The 20,362-nt window shown below is 50.2% G+C and overlaps 1 protein-coding gene across 3 annotated transcripts in view; it reads left to right on the top strand.

Annotated features, from left to right (window-relative positions):
• Positions 1–3,476: 3,476 nt before the first annotated feature.
• ZBTB7B (zinc finger and BTB domain containing 7B) overlaps positions 3,477–20,362 on the top strand; it is a 33,908-nt gene continuing 17,022 nt past the window's right edge. Inside the window, exon 1 of one of the 3 annotated variants that reach the window (XM_058160319.1) lies at positions 3,477–3,600. In XM_058160319.1, coding sequence (XP_058016302.1) covers positions 3,489–3,600 — 112 coding nt within the window. In that variant the 5' untranslated portion in view covers positions 3,477–3,488. Of the gene's footprint in view, positions 3,601–3,771; positions 3,962–11,386; positions 11,534–20,362 lie in introns of those variants that run through there. The other 2 variants (XM_058160322.1, XM_058160321.1) reach the window with 2 other exon arrangements.

Genomic DNA, 20,362 nt, shown 5'->3' on the forward strand with positions numbered 1-20,362 from the left:
CTTCCTTCCTTCCTTCCTTCCTGCCTTCCTTTTCTTTTCTTTTCTTTTCTTTCTCCTTCCTTCCTTCCTTCCTTCTTTCTTCTTCTTTCTTCCTTCTTCCTTCTTTTCTTTCTTCTTTTCTTTCTCTTTCTCTTTCTCTTCCTTCCTTCCTCCCTCCCTCCTCCTTTCCTTCCCTCTTCCTCCTTTCCTTTCCTTTCCTTTCAATTTGCAGAAGGGAAATCTATCTATCTATCTATCTATCTTCTGTCATATCTATTTATCCATCCATCCATCCATCCATCCATCCATCCATCTATCCTCTTTCTTTTTATCTATCTATCTATCTATCTATCTATCTATCTATCTATCTATCTATCTATCTATCTATCTATCCTCTTTCTTTTTATCTGTCTGTCTATCTAGCCATCCATCCATCCATCCTCTTTCTTTTTATCTATCTATCTATCTATCATCATCTATCTATCCATCCATCCATCCATCATCTTCTGCTGCCTGCAAAAGCGAGGGAAGGGAGCGTATGGGAGGGAGCAGGGGAGAATCCGGGGTGCCCAGATGCCAGCCAGGTGGCCTGAATTGCCTCGACATGACGCCGGGGCCAGCTGACACCCGGCTTCCTCGCAGACGCCCCCTCGCACAGGTGACTGGGTGGGGCCACACAAGCACAACCTGTTCGGTTGCAACCAGGCTAGCTAGGTGGGGTTAGCAACACCGTGTTCTTCCTGGCTCCCTGTTCACCTGGTCTCACCTGAGCCCCACCCGATGTGCAATAGGGAGCCTGGGCCTTCCCTCCCTCCCTCCCTCCCTTCCCTCTCGATTGGGTTCCAAGCCGCCCTCCCTCTTTCCAAACTAAGCAAGACCCTCTTTGCAGGATGGTGCAGAATAAACCGACCAAAAGAAATCGGCAGATATCGGCACCCTTCAATTACAATTCTTTTCTTTTTGCCCCCTTTTTAAAAATAAATAAATTAATTCATCTATATTCATCTTTATTGGCTGTGAACCACCCTGAGTCCTTCGGGAGAAGGGTGGTATACAAATCGAATAAATAAATAAATAAATAAATATATAAATATATAGGTAGTCCTCGACTTACGTCCCCCCCCCAATCGATCCCAAAATTTAGGGGTGCTGAGGGGAAACTTTGTGCCGTGGGGTTTGCTCCATTTTACGACCAGGGGTCAATCGCGGCAGCTATTCAACGAGCAACGCCGTCATTAAGTGAATCCACCCCCCCTTGACTTTGCTTGAAGGAAGGTCGCAGAAGGGGATCACGTGACCCACCCGCCCAGCCCGAGACGCTGCAACCGTCGTAAATGAGAGTCCGTTGCCAAACTTCTGAATTTGGATCGCGTATGACCAACGGGACGCTGCAACCGTCGTGTGGAAGTGGACTAGAAGACCTCCAAGGTCCCTTCCAGCTCTGTTATTCTATTCTTCTGCTGTTTTTCTTTCTTTTTCCTTCCTTCCTTCCTTCCTTCCTTCCTTCCTTCTCCATTACTGGGGTTTTTAAAGAAGAGACTGGACAGCCATTTGTCTGGAATAGTATAGGGTCACCTGTTTGAGTAGGGGGTTGGACTAGATGACCTACAAGGTCTCCTCCAACTGTCTTATTCTGCTATTCCTTCCTTCCTTCCCTTCCCTTCTTTCTTCCTTCTTTCCTTCCTTCCTTCCTTTCTTTTTCTTTCTTCCTTCTTTCTCTTTTTCTTCCTTCCTTCCTTCTTTTCTTTCTTTCTTCTTCCTTCTTCCTTCCTTCCTCTTTCTTTCTTCTTCCTTCCTGTCTTCCTGCCTTCCTTCTTCCTTCCTTCCTTCCTTCCTTTCTTTCTTCCTTCTTTCTTCTTTCTTTCTTTCTCTTTCTCTTTCTCTTCTCTTCCTTCCTTCCTTCCTTTCTTTCTTTCTTTCTTTCTTTCTTCCTTCCTTCCTGCCTGCCTGCCTTCCTTCCTTCCTTTCTTTCTTTCTTTCTTTCTTTCTTTTTCTTTCTTTCTTTCTTTCTCCTTCTTTCCTTCCTTCCTTCCTTCCTTCCTTCTCCATCACTGGGGGCTTTTAAGAAGAGACTGGACAGCCATTTGTCTGAAATGGGATAGGGTTTCCTGCTTGAGCAAGGGGTTGGACTAGATGACCTCCAAGGTCCCTTCCGGCCCTGTTATTCTGTTAATTTTTCCGCTCTTGGCTGGACTTCCCTCCCTTCCTCCTAGGAATCCTGGAACCCAACTTTTCTTTTCCGCCCCACAATCCTGAGTCAAATCTCTTCACCCTGCCTGCCTTTCCAAGCCTCAGCCACCCTGCCCAGACCGACCTAGGAAAGCATTCTGCCCCGCAGCTATTTGGGATCTTGAAAGCCAGGGTGGCGCCCGGATTCTGCAGCTAAGCATTCTGACTTCTGTTTTTAAGAAAGCTGGAAAACGCTCTCGATTGGGGCGATTTAAAAAAAAAATAGTTGTTTTTTGAGGCTGTTTTTTTTGGCCCTCTCTGAGCTTGGTGGTTTTCTTGTAGACGTTTCGTGACCCAGCTAGGTTACATCATCAGTGCTATAGAGGGAGGCGGGGTTTCCGAGGAGGAAGAGGAGGAAGGGAGGAAGGACAACTATGAACTGTGGGATCCCTGATCCTCTCTGAGGTTGGTGGTTTCCTTGCAGATGTTTCATGACCCAACTAGGTTAGGTCATCAGTGCTGCAAAGGAGTGGGGTTATACTGTTTCATACAGTCCCTGAAGAGGCCCCGGGGCTGTGTTCAAAATCACCCCTCCATCAGAAAACGAATTTGTGTTAAGCAACCTGGGACTTCCTCTGTGTGTGTGCGCGCGCGTAGGGGGTGGGCAGTGGGGAGGGGTAAAGGCTTGTTGTGAGAACACCCCACCCCACCCCAAAGGGTCAAACCGGCTTTCGGACCCCTTGAGCGGTCCATATAGCTCCCCCACCACCACCCCTTCTAGCAGAATCGAAGGGGCAGGCTGGACAGATCGGTTTCCAAACGGGGGAGGGGAGGGGGCAGGGTGGGGGAGTGAGGGGAGGCTCATGGAGCCCGGTGAGGGGTGGGTGGGTGGAGTGGGGGAGGCTGAAGAGAGAAACGCCCCGTCTTTCTCCCTCCCCACCGGGAAGTCCCATCTCGGCCCCACCGCCGGCCGATTCCGTCATCTTTTCCACTCGCACATCCTCTTCCGCAGTCGCCTGTGATTCAGCCCCTCCCCTCCCCCACCCTTTGAAGTGACCCTCCCTTCCCCACACACACCCCCCAACTCTCCCCGTTCCCCAAAAGCCCCTCCCCATCCCGACATCGGAGGTGTGTGCGTGTCGGGGGGCTTTCCAATTGCGGGCGCCCTGCGCGAAAGGGACCAAAGGAGATTCGAAAAACTCGCTTCTTTGCCGACCCCTCCCCACTTTACTTTACAGCCAGATTTCGAAGTGGGGGCGGGGGCGACCGGTGTGGGGGGGGGAGAGAGAAAGAAAAGGAAGGGAAAAAAACAAAAACACCAGCCCAGGTGCAGCCCACCAATGGGAAGCCGGGGAAACTCCCCGCCACCCAATAAGAGGCCGGCGGAGGCGGCTGGCAAAGTCTATCGCCCGGCCGGGCGAGGCACGGATGGCGAGCAGAGTCCGCGGCCAGGTGAGACGGCGCTGGAGGGCAGGTAGAGGGGCGGAGCCGTGGGGAGGGGAACAGAGAGAGAGAGAGAAGGGAAAAGGGGAGGATTTGGAGCTTCCCTACCTACCTACCTACCTACCTGGGAAGGCGGAGGTCGCCGGGCTGGAAGGAGGGGGGCGGACAGGTGAGTGGAAGGGGCGTGGCTAAGAGGGCAGGTGAGCGGGAGGGGGGAAAAGAAGAGAGCTGGAGGAGGAGGAGAGATCGCGCCCGACACTCCGCGAAAGAGACCGGTCGCCGCTGCCCAGCAGGAGCGACCCTCGCCCCCCCCCCCGCGATCCGCTTGAACCCACAGCCGGCCGACCGAAGAGCATCCGCCAAGGCGGGGGTGAGTGTCTCCTCCTCCCCCCCACTTTCGGGGCTCCCCTCTCCCCCATTGTGGTGTTGGGGGTCCGTCGTCTCCGCGCCGTCCCGCTTCCTTTGAACAGATTAACAGAGCCGGAGAGGGGACCTGGTAGGTCATCTAGTCCGACCCCCCCTCCCCCTTCGCCCGAGCCCCCTTTCTGACAGATGGCAGTCCGGTCTCTTCTTCAAAGTCTTCAGGGAGGACGTTTCCCACCAGCTTTCTCTCCCTTGGCAGCCAGAGGCTCCAGCTGGGGATGATGGGGGAGGTGATACAAGCGCATCTGGAAGCGTGGGGGCGGGGGCGGGGGGGGAAGCAGGCAGTTTCGGCTGGCCCCCTTCCGACCCGTGTCTCTTGATATTTGGGGAAAGGAGGCGGGGGGGGGCGGGGAAGGCTGGCTTTGAACTCTTATCTCCCTGGTCGTTTGAGCTGGGTTTTTTTTTTTTTTTTTTGGCCTTGGGGGCTCTTTAGGGGGGGAGGGGGGGGCTATACATTCCTACCCCTTCTGCCTTTTCTCTCCCCCCTCCCAAATATCCCTTCTCTTCCCAGATCCCATTAGCTTCCTCTTTCTCACAGCCCCCCACCCCAGTCAACATTAATCCTTTCCCCCCAGGCTCCCCTCCTTCTCCTCCTCCTCCTCCTCCCCCCTCCCCCTCCCATTTCCAAAAAACAGGAAGCAAACCCAGGGCAGGAAAAATGTCAAGTAAGGAGTTGTGGGGGGGGCAGGGGGGGGCGGGGAGCAGCTAAATTCCCCATTTATTTCATCTCCAGAATATGCCCCCTCAAAATCTTTTCGGGGTCCACCTTCACCCTACAAATTCAGCCCCACCGGACTCCAGCCTGTTTCAGCCCACAGACCACCGCCCCCCCTTCCCCACCCCCCTCCGGCAGGACAAGCCCGTAGGCTCAATCTATGGGTCAAACCGTGGTCAGTTAAAGAATAGGGTCTCCTGCTTGAGCAGGGGGTGGACTAGAGGTCCTTCAAGGTCCCTTCCAGTTCTGTTATTCTCTTATCCTTCCTTCCTTCCTTCCTTCCTTCCTTCCTTCCTTCCTTCCTCCCCTCCCTCCCTCCTGCCTTCTATCTCAATTTTCTTCCTTCCTTTCCCCCTCTTTCTTTCCTTCCTTCCTTTCCTTCCTTCCCAATTTCTTTCTTCCCTCCTCCCTTCCTGCCTTTTCTCAAATTCCTTTCTTCCTTCCCCCCTCTTCCTTCCTTCCTTCCTTCCTTCCTTCCTTCCCCCTTTCTTTCTTTCTTTCTTTCCTTCTTTCTTTCCTTCCTTCCTTCCTTCCTAGGGGTTGGACTAGAAGGCCTCCAAGGTCTCTTCCAATCTATTATTATTCCTTCCTTCCTTCCCTCCTTCCTTCCTTCCTTCCTTCCTTCTCCATCACTGCGTTTTTTTTAAAAGAATGTCTGGAATGTTAGTATAATAGGGTCTCCTGCTTGAGCAGGGGGTTGGACTAGAAGATCTCTAAGGTCCCTTCCAACTCCGTGATTCTGTTAAGCTGGTTTTCCTGAATGTATTCGATCTACTATACGGAAGCTGAGGATTTTCTCCCTTTTGGGGCGAGAGACCCCCCCTGGCCCCCTTATCTCAAGCCCAATAGCTGGAGGTGCTTTGTGAAACTCTTTTTTTAAAAAATTCAGTTATATCTTTTTAAGGGGGATCTATCCTGGAAAGGCATGGGGGGGAGGGGTAGAAAACATTTTTGGGGTGGTGTCCAGAACTGGGTGGGGGGGTTAAGTAGCCCATCTCACCATCCTTGAGTGGGTTCCCAGAAACTTTCCCCTCTTTCGACTTGTGTTCACACGTGCTTCCAAACCCAGGTTAACCAACCCAGCGAAGCTTGGTTACGAACAATACTTCGCACAAATTTCACCGGGGCTTAAAATCTTGCGTGTCTGTCCTACCTTGTTTCTCTTGTTTCTATTCTCACCCCACCCACCCCAAATTTGCGGGAGGCCCCGAGATGGCACCCATAGATGAAAAAAAAAAAAACTTAACAAACTTTCTTCCTTCTATTTGGAGTATAAATCACGGCGAGAAGTTAACCGGGATTGATGGGCAAACCGTCTTTCCTTCGTTTCTCCCCCGCCGCCACCCCCCAACTCGTCCCATCCCAGAATTAGAAACATGTCCAAGTCAAGGTCTTTTTGTCTGGAAAAAATGTCATTTTATCTGTTCCTTCTGGGCTGTTTTTGTCTCGGGGTAACATTGGCTGGGTTAGACAGACAACTTTGATGCATCAGTTTCCAACCTTGGCCGCTTTAAGACCTTGTGGACTTCAACTCCCAGAGTTGGCTGGGAGTTGACTGAGGAACTCTGGGAGTTGAAGTCCACAAGGTCTTAAAGGGGACCAAGGTTGGAGACCCCTGATTTAGCAAGAACTAGAAGTGATCCTCGCCGTACGACCACAATGGAGCCCAGAATTTCTGTCGCTAACTTGAGACATTTGCGAAGCGTCTCCAGGGGGGGGGGTTGGACTAGATGACCTACCAAGGTCCCTTCCAACTCTTGTTGTTCTATTTTCTGTGCAACGGGTCCCCGTTTTAGGACCTTTCTTAAGGAAAGGAATCTCTGCCCTTGTTAGCTTAGTCGCACGGCCGCTAAGTGAATCTTGGCTCGTCCGAAGGTCGCCAGAGGAGATCACGTGACCTCCCCCCGGGAGGGGGGACACACACACCGTCATAAATATGAGTCAATTGGCAGAATTTGGATCGCCTGCTCCGACATTCATACGTGCCAAAACGATCCTAAGTCACATTTTTTTAGTCCCGTTGAACGGTCACTAAATGGAGCATTGTAAATCGAGGACCACTGTGTGTTCCGTTGGCCGCCTTAGCCTGTTCCCTGGGTTTGTTCAACCCTGTCCTTTCTCACCCACACCCTAACCCTTCACTAACTCGAAGCTCCTTGGCACGGAGAGGGCCACCCCGTCTTGCAAAAATAACAGTAATAATAAAAATTATAAAATTGGTGGTACGTGTTGCAGAGATTAAAAACTCAGCTGTGTTTTTTTTTAAAGACCGTCCCGCCAAGTCTGGCCGGCGTTATCATCCGAACCGTGATGATTTTGTGGCTTTTCAACTCTGCAAGGGGGTGCCCTGCTTCCAAGTTTGCCTGGCACACACACACAACACACATATATTAAACTATAACTCTCGAGAAAGCCCCGATTGCGCCCTTTGGAATGGCACATCGCTGGGTGGATCGGAGGTTGTGGGGGGGAAGGATGGGTGACTTTCTTCCGGGCGGGGGCCAAAGTCTTCGATCGGACTCTGTGCCCTCCCCTGGGCCACACCCAGCCAGCCCCACGGATCAACCCTGTCCTCCTTCGCTGGGGTGTGTTGTGTTGTTCCCGTGAGGTCATCTTCCTTGACGAACCGGCTGTGCCATTTCTGGGAAGTCTTCGGGATGCTCCGGATGGCTTTCGTTTGGCGAATGGCTTTCGTTTCTCCGACCCTGGAGGCTGCGAAGAAGAGATTGGACAACCAGTTGTCTGGGAGGGTATAGGGTCTCCTGCTTGAGCAGGGGTGGGGTGGGCTAGAGGACCTCCAAGGTCCCGTCTGACTCTGTTATTCTGTTATTTTTCCTTCCTTCCTTCCTTCCCTCTCTCCCTTCCTCCCACCTTTCTCTGTTTCCCTTCCCCTCTACTTCCTTCTCATTTTCCTTCCTTCCTTCCTTCCCTCTCTCCCTCGTTCCCAGCTTTCTCTTTTTCCCTTCCCCTCTACTTCCTTCTCCCGCCTTCCTTCTCATTTTCCTTCCTTCCTTCCTTCCTTCCTTCCTTCCTTCCTTCCCTCCCTCTCTCTGTCTCCCTCCCATCTTTCTCTGTTTCCCTTCCCCTCTACTTCCTCTTCATTTTCCTTCCTTCCTTCCTTCCTTCCTTCCTTCCTTCCTTCCTTCCTTCCTTCCTTCCTTCCTTCCTTCCCTCTCTCCCTTGTTCCCATCTTTCTCTTTTTCCCTTCCCCTCTACTTCCTTCTCCAGCCTTCCTTCTCATTTTCCTTCCTTCCCTCCTTCCTTCCTTGCCACTGGAAGTTTTCAAGAAGTGACCGGACAGCCAGTTGTTCTGAAATGGGATTAGGGTCTCTTGCTTCAGCAGGGGGTTGGACTAGAAGACCTCCAAGGTCCCTTCTCTGCGCATCTGTCTGCCCCTTTTCCAAAATGCTTTGTGCCTAACCCGGTTTCTCGTCAACCGGCCTCGCTCTGAAATGGGAGAGAGAGAGAGAGAGAGAGAGAGAGAGACTCTTCCTGCCCGAGCAGGGGGGTTGGAATAGATGACCTCCAAGGCCCCTTCCAAATCTGTTATTCTGTTATTCTACAGAAACACTTTGCCCTGGCGTGTTCCGCGAAGAGATGTTTGTTTGTGTGTGTTTGCTTTCCTGCTCTCCGCTCTAACCCTGAAAAATCCCCTGGTGGTGCCCCATCCAAGCAGACCCCAAAGATCTCCCGCCCTGCACAGATGACAAGGAGGGGAGGGGGGGAAGGCCAAGAGCCTCAGGTTAGCACACCTGACTTCTCTTCCCCCCCCACCGCCCGCCCCTGTTCCCAGCCTGGCAGCACACAGGTGAGGGTAGAGGCCTGTCGCTAAGACGGCACCTGCGGATTGTCCCCAGGTGTCCTGAACGTGCAACACGGAAGGAGGGCGGGGTGGGGGGCGGGGAATGAAGGGGGCGGCTTGCAAGGCGCCAAGAGGGGACCTGAGGCTGCTTGGTTCCATTTGCACATTTGTGCATGCGTGCAAAACCCTCGGGTCGGGGGAGGGAGGGGGGCAGGAGAGGCCATGCACACCTAGGAAGCTCACACGTCTTATCACTCAAGGTAAGCGGGAGGCGTGTGTGCTGCACCCCTTTGAACCCTGGACCTGGGGCATCCCCCCCCTCTCTGTCTCTCTTTCTTTCTCTCTATCTCCCTCTTTCTCTCTCCTCTCTTTCTCTCTCTCTCTCTCTCTCTATATATATATATATATATGTATATGTATATATATATAAAATCTATCTTCTCTCTGTCTCTCTCTTTTCTCTCTCTCTATCTCTCCCTCCTTCTTTCTCTCTCTCCCTCCCACTCCCTCCCTCTCTCTCCCACTCCCTCTCTCCCTCTCTTTCTCTCTTTTTCTATCTCTCTCCTATCTATCTATCTCATCTACCTCTATTATCTACCTATCTATCTATTATCTATATCTATCTATATCTATCTATCTATCTATCTATCTATCTATCTATCTATCTATCTATCTATCTATCTATCTATCTATCTATCTATCTTATCATCATCATATATATGATATTATATATTTTTGTCCTTCCTTCCTTTTCTCATTCCCATTTCCTCCTCCTCCTCCTTCCTTCCTTCCTTCCCTCCTTCCTTCCTTCCTTCCTTCCTTCCTTCCTTCCTTCCTTCCTTCCTTCCTTCCTTCCTTCCTTCCTTTTCTCATTCCCATTTCCTCCCTCCTCCTTCCCTTCTCTCTATCTATTACATTTATTTAATATTTATTTAATAATTCTTTCTTAAACAAGCCAAAGCTGAGTATCCTCTGGGCGGCAGGCAGAAATTCAACCGGTGCTGCAGAATTTCCCAATCCAATCCAATCCTTCCGGCCCCCCCACTCCACCGACTCCCCTCTTCTCCACCTAAGGAGCCTTGTTCCGTACAGGACTGAAGGGGGCTGCAAGCCAACCCAGAAATAATTTCACCGGTACGGAACGGCAGCGGGCCGAAGGGCTCCGTTGGAGTGGCTGGCCTCACCATCCCGGGAGTTTTGCCTCGGCCGAGCCGTTCCCGCATGGCACCCGTTCAGTTCGGAGTCCAGGCTGGGAGCCCCACTGCCCATTGACCCAGAAAAAGTCTCGCTTGTAAATTTGATTTTTTTTTTTTTAGCAAGACACACAAGAAAGGAGCCAGGAGTTGCGGTGTGCCCCCCAAAATGCAGAGAGGGGGAGCTGGTGGCGTTCAAAAGCCCCATCATTGAGTTTGCCAACCCTGATGCCAAGCCAGGCCTGGCACGGCCCCTGTTGCGTGGTAGACCTGCCTGCTGGGAGGCAGAGATCCTTGGGGGAAGGGGGGGGGCGCTGGCTGGCGGCTGATGAAACCGCCACGAAATTATCCTTTGGCCCCACCCAGCGCTTTGCCAGCGATGCCCCTCTCCCGGGTGGGAGCCGAGGAGAGCGAGCGGGCGCTCCATGGCAACACCCCCCCCCCCCGGAGCCCATCCCCAGCCTCCTGCCTTGAAACCGGAGCCTCCTTTGGCCAGGAGGCCAAACCTCCGAGGAGGCGAGGCGCACAACCGGGCATGGTGCCAACCCATGACTGGCAGTGCCAAGAAGGAAGAAGGTGAACTCTGGGCTTGGAGGAGGGGGGGGGGAGATGCTGGGCTCTGAAGGTGGAGGCTGGGTGGGTGGGTGAAGGGCAGAGGCCTTGCCCCATAATTCTTATGGGTTGTGGGGGGTGGAGTTTCCTCTGGCAGAGCTTGGGTAGAGCTTATGCCAGTTTGCCCCCTGCCCTGCGTGCCATGGGTGGAGGAGTCTATTAGACCTCTTTTACCCTTGAGGGTAAATAAGAGGAGCCAATCAGGCCCTCCCTCCCTCCCTCCCTCATTCTCCCCTCCACCTCCTTCTTTCTTTCCTTCCTTCCTTCCGTTCCCCCTTCTTTCCCTCTTTCCCTCCCTCCCTCCTTCCTTCCTCTCCTCCCTTCCTCTCTAATTCTTCCCTTCCCCTCCTTCCTTCCTTCCTTCTTTCCTTCCTTCCCTCCCTCCCCTTCACTTCTTTCTTTCTTTCCTTCCTTCCTTCCTCCTCCTCCCTCCCTCCCTCCTCCCTCCCTCCTTCCTTCCTCTCCTCCCTTCCCTCCCATTTTCCTTCCTTCTTTCCTTCTTTCTTTCCTTCCTTCCTCCCTCCCTAATTCTTGCCTCCCTCCCTTCACTTCTTTCTTTCTCTTCTTTCTTTCTTTCTTTCTTTCTTTCTTTCTTTCTTTCTTTCTTTCTTTCTTTCTTTCTTTCCTTATTTCCTCAATACTTTCCTTCCTTCCTTCCTTTCTCTCGCTTCCCTTCCCCTCTAATTCTTCCCTTCCCTCCCTCCCTCCCTCCTTCCTCTCTTCTCTTCCACTCTAATTCTTCCCTTCCTCTCCTTCCTTCCTTCTTTCCTTCCTTTCCTCCCTCCCCTTCACCTTTCTTTCTTCTTTCCTTCCTTCCTTCCTTCCTTCCTCCTCCCTCCCTCCTCCCTCCCTCCCTCCCTCCCTCTTCCCTTCCCCTCTAATTCTTCCCTCCCTCCCTTCCTTCCTTCCCTTCCTCCCTAGTAGAAACCCCCCTCCTTTTTCCTTGCAGGGGGGGGGCTGAATCTCTCCCCCGAAGGCTTTGGGGGCAGCGTGCCCCCCTCCCTCCCCAGAAAAGGGGTGTTGCCTGCCAACCCAACTGCCCTGACGCAGTTCCCTTCTCTTGAAGTGGGGGGGGGAAGAGAAACAGGTGACGAGACAGAAAGAGAGAAGTAGGTCAGGCTGGGCTGCTTGGGGCCCTCCGGCCGCAGACTCTCTTACGCAGCCTCTCTCCCGCCAGCCCCATGGGCACCGGATGGGGTAAGCACAGGGGCACCCTTACTGGGGCGGGTGGGGGTGCAGCGAGGATTCCCAAGCCCCCCCCCCGACTCACGAGCTTCCCCAGACCCAACTTATGAAGCTGTGTTCATTCTGCTCCGAACGTCAGCATTGCATTTCCAAAACAAACTTGTAACTTTCCCTTCCTGCTCCTTTAAGGAGGTGGATTCGAATCCGAGGCCCGAGGGATGGAAACGGGAGCAAGCAAGTGAGCCAACAGGGTGCAGAGTTTTTCTTGGTTCCTCATATAGACATAGATATTGTTTAAGGAGGGGGTAAAAAAAAAAAAAAACTTCAGTGCTTTTTCAGTACAGAGGCTGCTTCTCGGTTGCTTTCCAGCCTGAAACAAAAAAAAAAGTCATATTTTTTTTCTCACTGCTGCTCACAAATAGAGTTGGACGGGACCTTGGAGGTCATCTAGCCCAACCCCCTGCTCATGCAGGAGATCTATACTAGAGATTAACTTCCCTCCCCTTTAAGGTTGCACGCTGGGCTCAAAATCCCGAATACGTATATGTGTGTGCGTGCGTAGAGGTCTTAGTCTTGGCCAAGATACTCTCAACCTTAAACGGGGAAAGACCCAAATATGCCAAGACCTACATACCTATACTCGTGAAAACCTACAAAAACACATATATATGTGTGTGTGTGTGTAGGTTTTTGGTTATTCGGGTTTTCTCCCGCGTAAAATTGGAAGTGTCTTGGCGACGTTTCGACAAAGTCTCATTCGTCATCTTCAGGCTTCAGCTTTATGCTTCTTGCTCCCAGAAGCACGAAGCTGAAGCCTGAAGATGACGCATGAGACTTCGTCGAAACGTCGGCAAGACACTTCCAATTTTACGCGGGAGAAAACCCGAATAACCAAAGACCTACATACAAACACCCGTGAAAATCTCAGAATATATATATAGGTTGTATGTAGGTCTTTGGTTATTCGGGTTTTCTCCGTGTAAAATTGGAAGTGTCTTGGCGACGTTTGACGAAGACTCATTCGTCATCTTCAGGCTGGTGTTTACAGCTTTTGCTCCTAGAAGCACGGAGCTGTAAACACCAGCCTGAAGATGACATATGAGACTTCGTCGAAACGCCGGCAAGACACTTCCAATTTTACACGGAGAAACCCGAATAACCAAAGACCCATACAAACACCCGTGAAAATCTCAGAATATATATATAGGTTGTATGTAGGTCTTTGGTTATTCGGGTTTTCTCCTGTGTAAAATTGGAAGTGTCTTGGCGACGTTTCGACGAAGACTCATTCGTCATCTTCAGGCTGGTGTTTACAGCTTTTGCTCCTAGAAGCACGGAGCTGTAAACACCAGCCTGAAGATGACATATGAGACTTCGTCGAAACGCCGCCAAGACACTTCCAATTTTACACGGAGAAAACCTCAGAAAACAAATATATATATATATATATATATATATATATATATATATATATAGTGGAAGTGTCTTGGCGGCGTTTGACAAAGTCTCATTCGTCATCTTCAGGCTTCAGCTTCGTGCTTCTGGGAGCAAAAGCTGTAAACACCAGCCTGAAGATGACAAATGAGTCTTCGTCGAAACGTCGCCAAGACACTTCCAATTTTACACGGGAGAAAACCCGAACAACCAAAGACCTATATACAAACACCCGTGAAAACCTCAGAAAACAAATATATATATATATATATATATATATATATATATATATATATAGGTCTTTGGTTGTTCGGGTTTTCTCCCGTGTAAAATTGGAAGTGTCTTGGCGACGTTTCGACGAAGTCTCATTCGTCATCTTCAGGCTTCAGCTTCGTGCTTCTGGGAGCAAAAGCTGTAAACACCAGCCTGAAGATGACAAATGAGTCTTCGTCGAAACGTCGCCAAGACACTTCCAATTTTACACGGGAGAAAACCCGAACAACCAAAGACCTATATACAAACACCCGTGAAAACCTCAGAAAACAAATATATATATATATATATATATATATATATAATATATATAATTTAAATATATAATTTAAATTTAATGTATATATATAATATATATATATAATTTAAAGCTTGGGATTACAATGAAGATTTTTAAAAAATATATATACACCCAGGTGGGGGGTTTTCTTGGAGAGACCCCCTGCCGAAGGTGAAAAATTGCAATGGGGACTGGCAGAAAGTTTTTTGTTTTTTGTTTAGATCTTTCGAAAAGAAAAGAAAAATGGTTGGAAAAGGGGAAAGAAAAAAAAAGAAAAGAAAGAAAAATTGGTTTGCTGTGCGATTTTTTTTTAAAGGAGATTTTTTTAGATAGTTTGAAAAGAAACGGTTGGTAGAATTGCGGGCTTTTTAGAAGTGAATTGATGGGGAGGGTCTTCGCTTTTGATTCGCACCGTTACCCCTCCTGCCCTTTCACCCCATCTGATTCAAGACCAGAACTCTGCGCGTGCTCAGAAACAGTCTCGGCTCTGCCGCTGGAAAGCCATTCTTCGCCTCCTTTCTTTTTTTAAAAAAAGAAATATATTTGGGTTATTGCGTCTCTCCGCCCACCCACCCACCCCTTAGAAAAAGAGACTAAGGGTGTGTGCTAGAAGAACGTCCTAGTCGGGGATGATGGGAGCTGGAACCCAACACCTGGTTTTGAAGGCCATCACGCCTTGCGTCTTTAACGCTCGCACACAAACACTCCCCTCGTACACGCATTGCAACCTGTTGTGTTGTTGCTCCCAATTTAACGCCCACTCAGCCTACCAGCCAACCTCACCCAGCTGCCCTGAGGGGGGAGTCAAGGACCCACCCTAGATAATTTTCTCTCCATTTCTTTCTCTCTCTCTCTCTTCCTCTCACCAACCCTTTTGCAATCTGTAGGCCAGGGGATAACTTGGCTTTCTGGGTAAAACCGAGGAAGAGTGTGTGCAAAACTTCTGGAGCGTGCAAGATTTCTGAGCCGAGCTTGGTTGAGTCTGCGAATCGTTCTTCTCACCTGTTTAGCAACGGTGTATATAGGTGTGTTTTTCAATGTTTGGGCACTGTGAACAGGTCTGGACTTACGACTCCCAGAATTCTCCAGCTGGACGTGCCTGTTTTTTGTGTTTGTGTTGTTTTTTCCTCTGCCGCTCTCTAGAACAGAGAGATTGCAGCGAAAGGGATTGCGGAGAGAAAGGGATTACAAGAGAGTAAGAAGGCGGGACGCGGTGGCTCCGTGGCTAAGACGTTGAGCTTGTTGATCGAAAGGTTGGAAGTTCTGGGGTTCGAATACCTAGCGCCGTGTAGCTCCCGTGACTTGTCCCAGCTTCGGCCAACCTAGCAGTTCGAAAGCACATAAAAAAATGCAAGTAGGAAAATAGGGACCACCTTTGGTGGGAAGGGAACAGCGTTCCGTGCGCCTTTGGCGTTGAGTCATGCCGGCCACATGACCACGGAGACGTCTTCGGACAGCGCTGGCTCTTCGGCTGTGAAACGGAGATGAGCACCGCCCCCTAGAGTCGGGAACGACTAGCACCATACGTGCGAAGGGGAACCTTTACCTTTTAAGCAGGGTCGCCGTGGGAATAAACATCAAAAGGAATCTGTTTTCGCCAGGGAATTCTGGGAGTTGAAGTCCAACCTCGTAAAAGGTGTGCCCCAGGTTCTAAAACGCTGGCCCAGAAAGGCAGAACCCCGTGTACGGAAGGCATTCCTCTCTCTTAAAATCGTGGGAAGCTTCTGGTTGTGCAATTTCCCCCCCCCCCGACCCATTTCTTAGCTGCCGTTCTTTTCACTAATTTCTTTTTATTCTGTTTTATTCCTCCTGCATTTTGCAAACCGCTCGAAACAGAGTTTTCACCTTTTGCTGGCCCGTTTCAAAATTACGAACAGGTCGCCTTATTGACTCTGGGGTCTGCCAAAAACCCATCATCCCCTCCCATCCCATAAGAATAATTTAAGGAGCCTGTCTCTCTCTCTCTCTCTCTCACACACACACACACACACACACACCGTGCAACCTCACTTCTTCTGAAGCAATTCCGTCCCGCCTTACAAGGTTGTTGTTAAGATTGCTCTGTGGGTTGAGCGTCGCATGCAAAGCTACAGAGTCAGAATGTATGGCTGTGGGTGCACGTAGCGGGGTCCCATTTCATTTCATTTTTTTTTTTGGCCTCGGAACACCCCTGCAAGGTAGGACGAAGCAGAAACATGGCCGTGTTTACTCGTGGCTCATTTTTAAGACCGATTCAGATATTCACTCGAATTGCAACATCAGTTCTCTCCAAACCCGGAAAGGCTTGGACTCACGGCTCCCCTGATTTCCAAACCAGCTCGGCTGAGGATGATGGGAGCCGTAGTCCCACATGATGCCCGGCTAGCTTCCTCTTTCTATCCTCGAAACGACTAGCCGGATGGGTCCCTTAAATCCCCTCTCAAATTGGGGCCAGAAAACCCACCTCTGTTTTGCCTCTGCAATTGCTTTCTGGTACCGTGTGCAGCTTGGCTCACTGACTCGATCTGCCTATACCACTTGAGATGGCAGGTTCCGGTGGGTTGTTTTTTTTCTTCAAACATTTTTACAACGGAGACCAGAAGGGAACCCTGGCCCTATAGAGATGCCGTGGGGGGTGGGGGAGAACGTGGTGGGCGGTAAGGAGAGCGAGACCATCTCTGCTTAGTCACTCTCTCAGACAGGAAGTGTGGATTTCCCCAGAAGTTGTGGCGGGAGCACTCTTGGGAAGCGGGGGGGGGCTATGAATTGGGGGGGGGGAAGGTCTTTGGCCCCAGAGCTCTAAAAATTGCAGCCTCCCCACCCCCCCACCTCTGATGCCCCTCCCGAGATAAGACCAGGCGTTCAGGGATCCCTCTGTGGTTTTCCAGAAAGAACTCTGCGCATGCTCTGGCTAACTCTGGCTTTTCCCTGAGCTGGCACCGAGAGTCCTGTTTCTCTCTCTCCCTCTTGGGCTGAAGAGTTTGCAAAAGGAAAGGATAATAATAGCTTTGGTTTGCAACACCAGCAAGTGCAGGCGCCCCCACCCAGGCTGAGTCACTGGCCTTCTCCACGCCCCACGCTTGCGCCCCCCCACCCCTCCCACTCCCCCCCCCGCCCATTGCAGCCCGTTGCGGAGTTCCTGATCCCAACTCCCCCCTCCCGTGCCCTGCCTGCCAAATCTTGTTTTCCTCTTGTGCCCGGCTCACCCACCCACCTTATCACTCGACCAGGGCACCTGGCTGCCAGGGAGTAGCGCCTGCTGGGAAGCTTCAGTGGGGAGGGGAGTTGTGGGGGAAGAACAAGGGGTGAAAGGGCAGAGGAGTGGTCCTTCTGGGGCCCTCTTTCTTTCTTTCTTTCTTTCTTTCTTTCTTTCTTTCTTTCTTTCCTTTTTTCTTTCTTTCTTTTTTCTTTCTTTCTTCCTTCCCTCCTTCCTTCCTTCTTTCTTTCTTTCTTTCTTTTTATTCCTTTCTTCCTTCCTATCTTCTTCCTTCCTTCCTTCCTTCCTTCCTTCTTTCTTTCTTTCTTCCTTCTTCTTTCTTCCTTCCTTCCTTCCTCCTTCCTTCCTTCTTCTTCCTTCCTTCCTTCTTCTTCTTTCTTTCTTTCTTTCTTCCTTCCTTCCTTCCTTCTTTCTTCCTTCTTTCTTCCTTCTTCTTCCTTCCTTCCTTCTTCTTCCTTCCTTCCTCCTTCCTTCCTTCTTTCTTTCTTTCTTCCTTCCTTCTTTCTTCCTTCCTTCTTCTTTCTTCCTTCTTTCTTCCTTCCTTCCTTCCTTCTTCCTTTTTTCTTCTTTCCTTCCTACCTACCTACCTACCTACTTACTTACTATCTTCCTTCCCTCTTTTTTCTTTTTTCTTTCTTCCTTCTTTCCTTCTTTCTTCTTTTTACTTCCTTCCTTCCTATCTCCTTCCTATCTCCTTCCTTCCTTCCTTCCTTCCTTCCTTCCTTCCTTCCTTCTACCTACCTATCTACCTACCTACCTATCATCTATCTATATACCCACCCACCCACCCACCCATCCGTCTATTTATCCTCAAAGGCCAAGTGCTTGGCAACAAAAAATTTTTAAACTTGGTAATAAGTGGCCGACCTGAATCCATCTCAGGCACCATTTCTGAGCAACCACAGCCCTGCGGTGTAGGCAGAGAGGAACTCCCAGGGGTGCGGAAGATGGGGAAATAGCTTTATTTTTGGAGGGGGGGCGCAGCCTGGAGATTTTTGGGAACCGTGCGAGATTTGACCTCAGAATGAAGAAAAGAGTGGATAGAAAAAACGGGTGGGTGGGAAATAAAAATAAACGGTCGTTTGCAGATTTGCGATTAGCGGAATGTCTAGGAGATGTTGTGAGTCTGTTTTGAGGCGGTTGTGTTGTTGTTGACAACAGCCTCTCCCCTTGCTGTGGGGGAGAGAATGGGTGGGAAAATGACACAATCACAGTTCTGCGGAAACCGCCCCTCCCCCTCCTGGCTTCCCCTTTTTTTCCCACCCGCTGTCTTCTTCTACCAAAGTTTTTAGCTCCGGTTCCCTCTTTTCTTTTTCCGCTTTCTCGTTCTGTCGTTTCCCTTCTCTCTCCCGCAGCAGCTTATAGAGGCCCATCGCCTTTTTTTAATTTTCCTTTTAAATGTTCCTTTCGATTTTTCCATTGAAAGCAAATCGAGTGTTAAAAATTGCAAATCGGAGGATTTGCAGCTGGTGGCCAAGGACAGTCTCGACTTATGACCGGAATTGAGCCTAGCGCTTCCGTTGCTAAGCGACACGGCGGTTCAAATGAGCGCCGCCCCATTTTTTTTTTACCACCTCTCCTTCCGCCGCCGTTCAGTGAATCGCGGCGGTGATTCAGTTAGTGACACGGTTGTTAAGTGAATCCGGCTCCCCCACTGGCTTGGCTCGTCCAAAGGTCTCAAAAGGGGATCGTGTGACACACACACACCCCCGGGACGCTGCGACCGTCATAAATGTGAGTCGGCCCGTCGTCCTCGACTTACAACAGTCCATTTAGTGACCGTCCACGTCCGTTTTTCCACGGCTTGCGACCACCGCAGCATCCCCACGATCGACATTCAAATGCTTGGCAGCCGACTTACAGTTACGACGGTCTCCAGTGTCCCCTCTGGCGACCTTCTGCCGAGCAAAGTCAAGATTCCCTTAACGACCGTGTTGCTAACGGAAGCGATTCCCTTAACGACCGCGGCAAGGACGGCCATAAAACGGGGCGAAACGTTAACGGCTGTCTCGCTCGGCAACCGAAAGTCGCGGCCTCGTTTTGCGGGTCGTAATTCAAGGATTACTCGTAATCCATTTTCTTTTTTCCTGCTCCAAAATTGCCCGGATACCCATTCTGGTTGGGGCCACTGAGGAGAAACTGAGTTAAGCTGGCATTTTTATTATTTTTTTTAGCCGGTCGCTCGAGTCGGGCTGCTCCGACGGGCAGGCAGTGGCAAGCCGTTCTCAGCCCTGCCCCGCCGATAAATGCCAGTCACCGATAAATGCCAGGCTTCGCCTCGGTGAAGCAAAAGGAATTTCGCCAGGCACCTTCCCGGTCGGTTTTTCTGCCAGTTCCAGGAACGGGCACCTTCTTAGCCAACGCTTTTGATCCCGGCGGTGTCTCCCGGGGCACAGCTCCCCTTTGATCTTGCTGGCAAAACCTGCGCCGGCTTGGGGTGGACTTCAGTTCCCAGAATGCAGCAGGCCCGGCTGGGGTGGCTGAGGATTCTGGGAAAGCAAAGCTCTAGAGAATATTCCTTTTTAAAAAAACCAAAAAAACAACAACCAACCACTCTGGTTTTTTCCTATGATTTTTTTTCAGGAGCAGGAAGCAAGAAAGGGAAATGAGAAAGGAAAAAAAAAGAGGGGGGGGGATATCTTCCTTCCTTCCTTCCCTCCCTTTCCCTCCCTTCCCTTCCCCTTCTTTCTTTTTCTTCTTCCTTCTTTCCATCCTTCTTTATTTCCTTCCTTCTGTTCTTCCCTTTCTCTCCTTTCGCTTCCCCTTCCTTTCCTTTCCTTTCCTTCCTTCCTTCCTTCTTTCCTTCCTTTCCATCCTTCCTTCTCTTTCTCTCCCTTCCCCTTCCCCTTTCCTTTCTTTTCCTTCCTTCTTTCCTTTCTTCATTCCCCCCTTCCCTCCCCCCCTCTATTTCTCCTTCCTTCTTCCTTCCTCCCTCCTTCCTTCCTTCCTTCCTTCCTTCCTCCCTCCTTCCTTCCTTCCTTCCTTCCTTCCTTCCTTCCTTCCTTCCTTCCTTCCTTCCTTCCTTCCTTCTCCTTTCCTTCTTTCCTTCCTTCCTCCCTCCTCCTCTGTTTCTCCCCTTCTCCTTCCCTCCTCCTTCCTTCCTTCCTCCCTCCCCTCTCCTTCCCTCCTTCCTTCCTTCCTTCCTTCCCTCCTTCCTTCTATTTCTCCCTTCCTCCCTTTTTCCTCCAGCGTCTTAGTCTTATTTTGAGCTCCCAATTCAAACCACCAATTGACCATTTTTTTGTCCTCTTTCCTCCCAAAAATCCACCTGTTTCCAACCTTCCAATAATAATAATAATAATAATAATAATAATAATAATAATAACAACAACAACAACAACAACAACAACAATAATAATAATAATAATACAACAACAATAATAATAACAGTAATAGTAATAATAGTAATAACAATGATGATGATGTCGTCCTTATGGGTTTTTTTTCTTTCTCTGATCAATCTCGTCAGATTCATTATTTCTACATTGTTTGGCTTATTTTCTCAGCCGCTTCTTCGCGCTTCTCTTTCTAGCATTAGCGAGATGGCGCGAAAAACTTTCTAGGGTTGTTGGGGTTTTTTTCCCACGTTATCTACCATTTGTATAAACTCGGGTAATGCCGGCCGCCCCTTAGACTGCACTTCTTAAGATACGAATTC

This window comes from Ahaetulla prasina, chromosome 17 (assembly GCF_028640845.1).
Source record: "Ahaetulla prasina isolate Xishuangbanna chromosome 17, ASM2864084v1, whole genome shotgun sequence".
NCBI classification, from domain to species: Eukaryota; Metazoa; Chordata; class Lepidosauria; order Squamata; family Colubridae; genus Ahaetulla; species Ahaetulla prasina.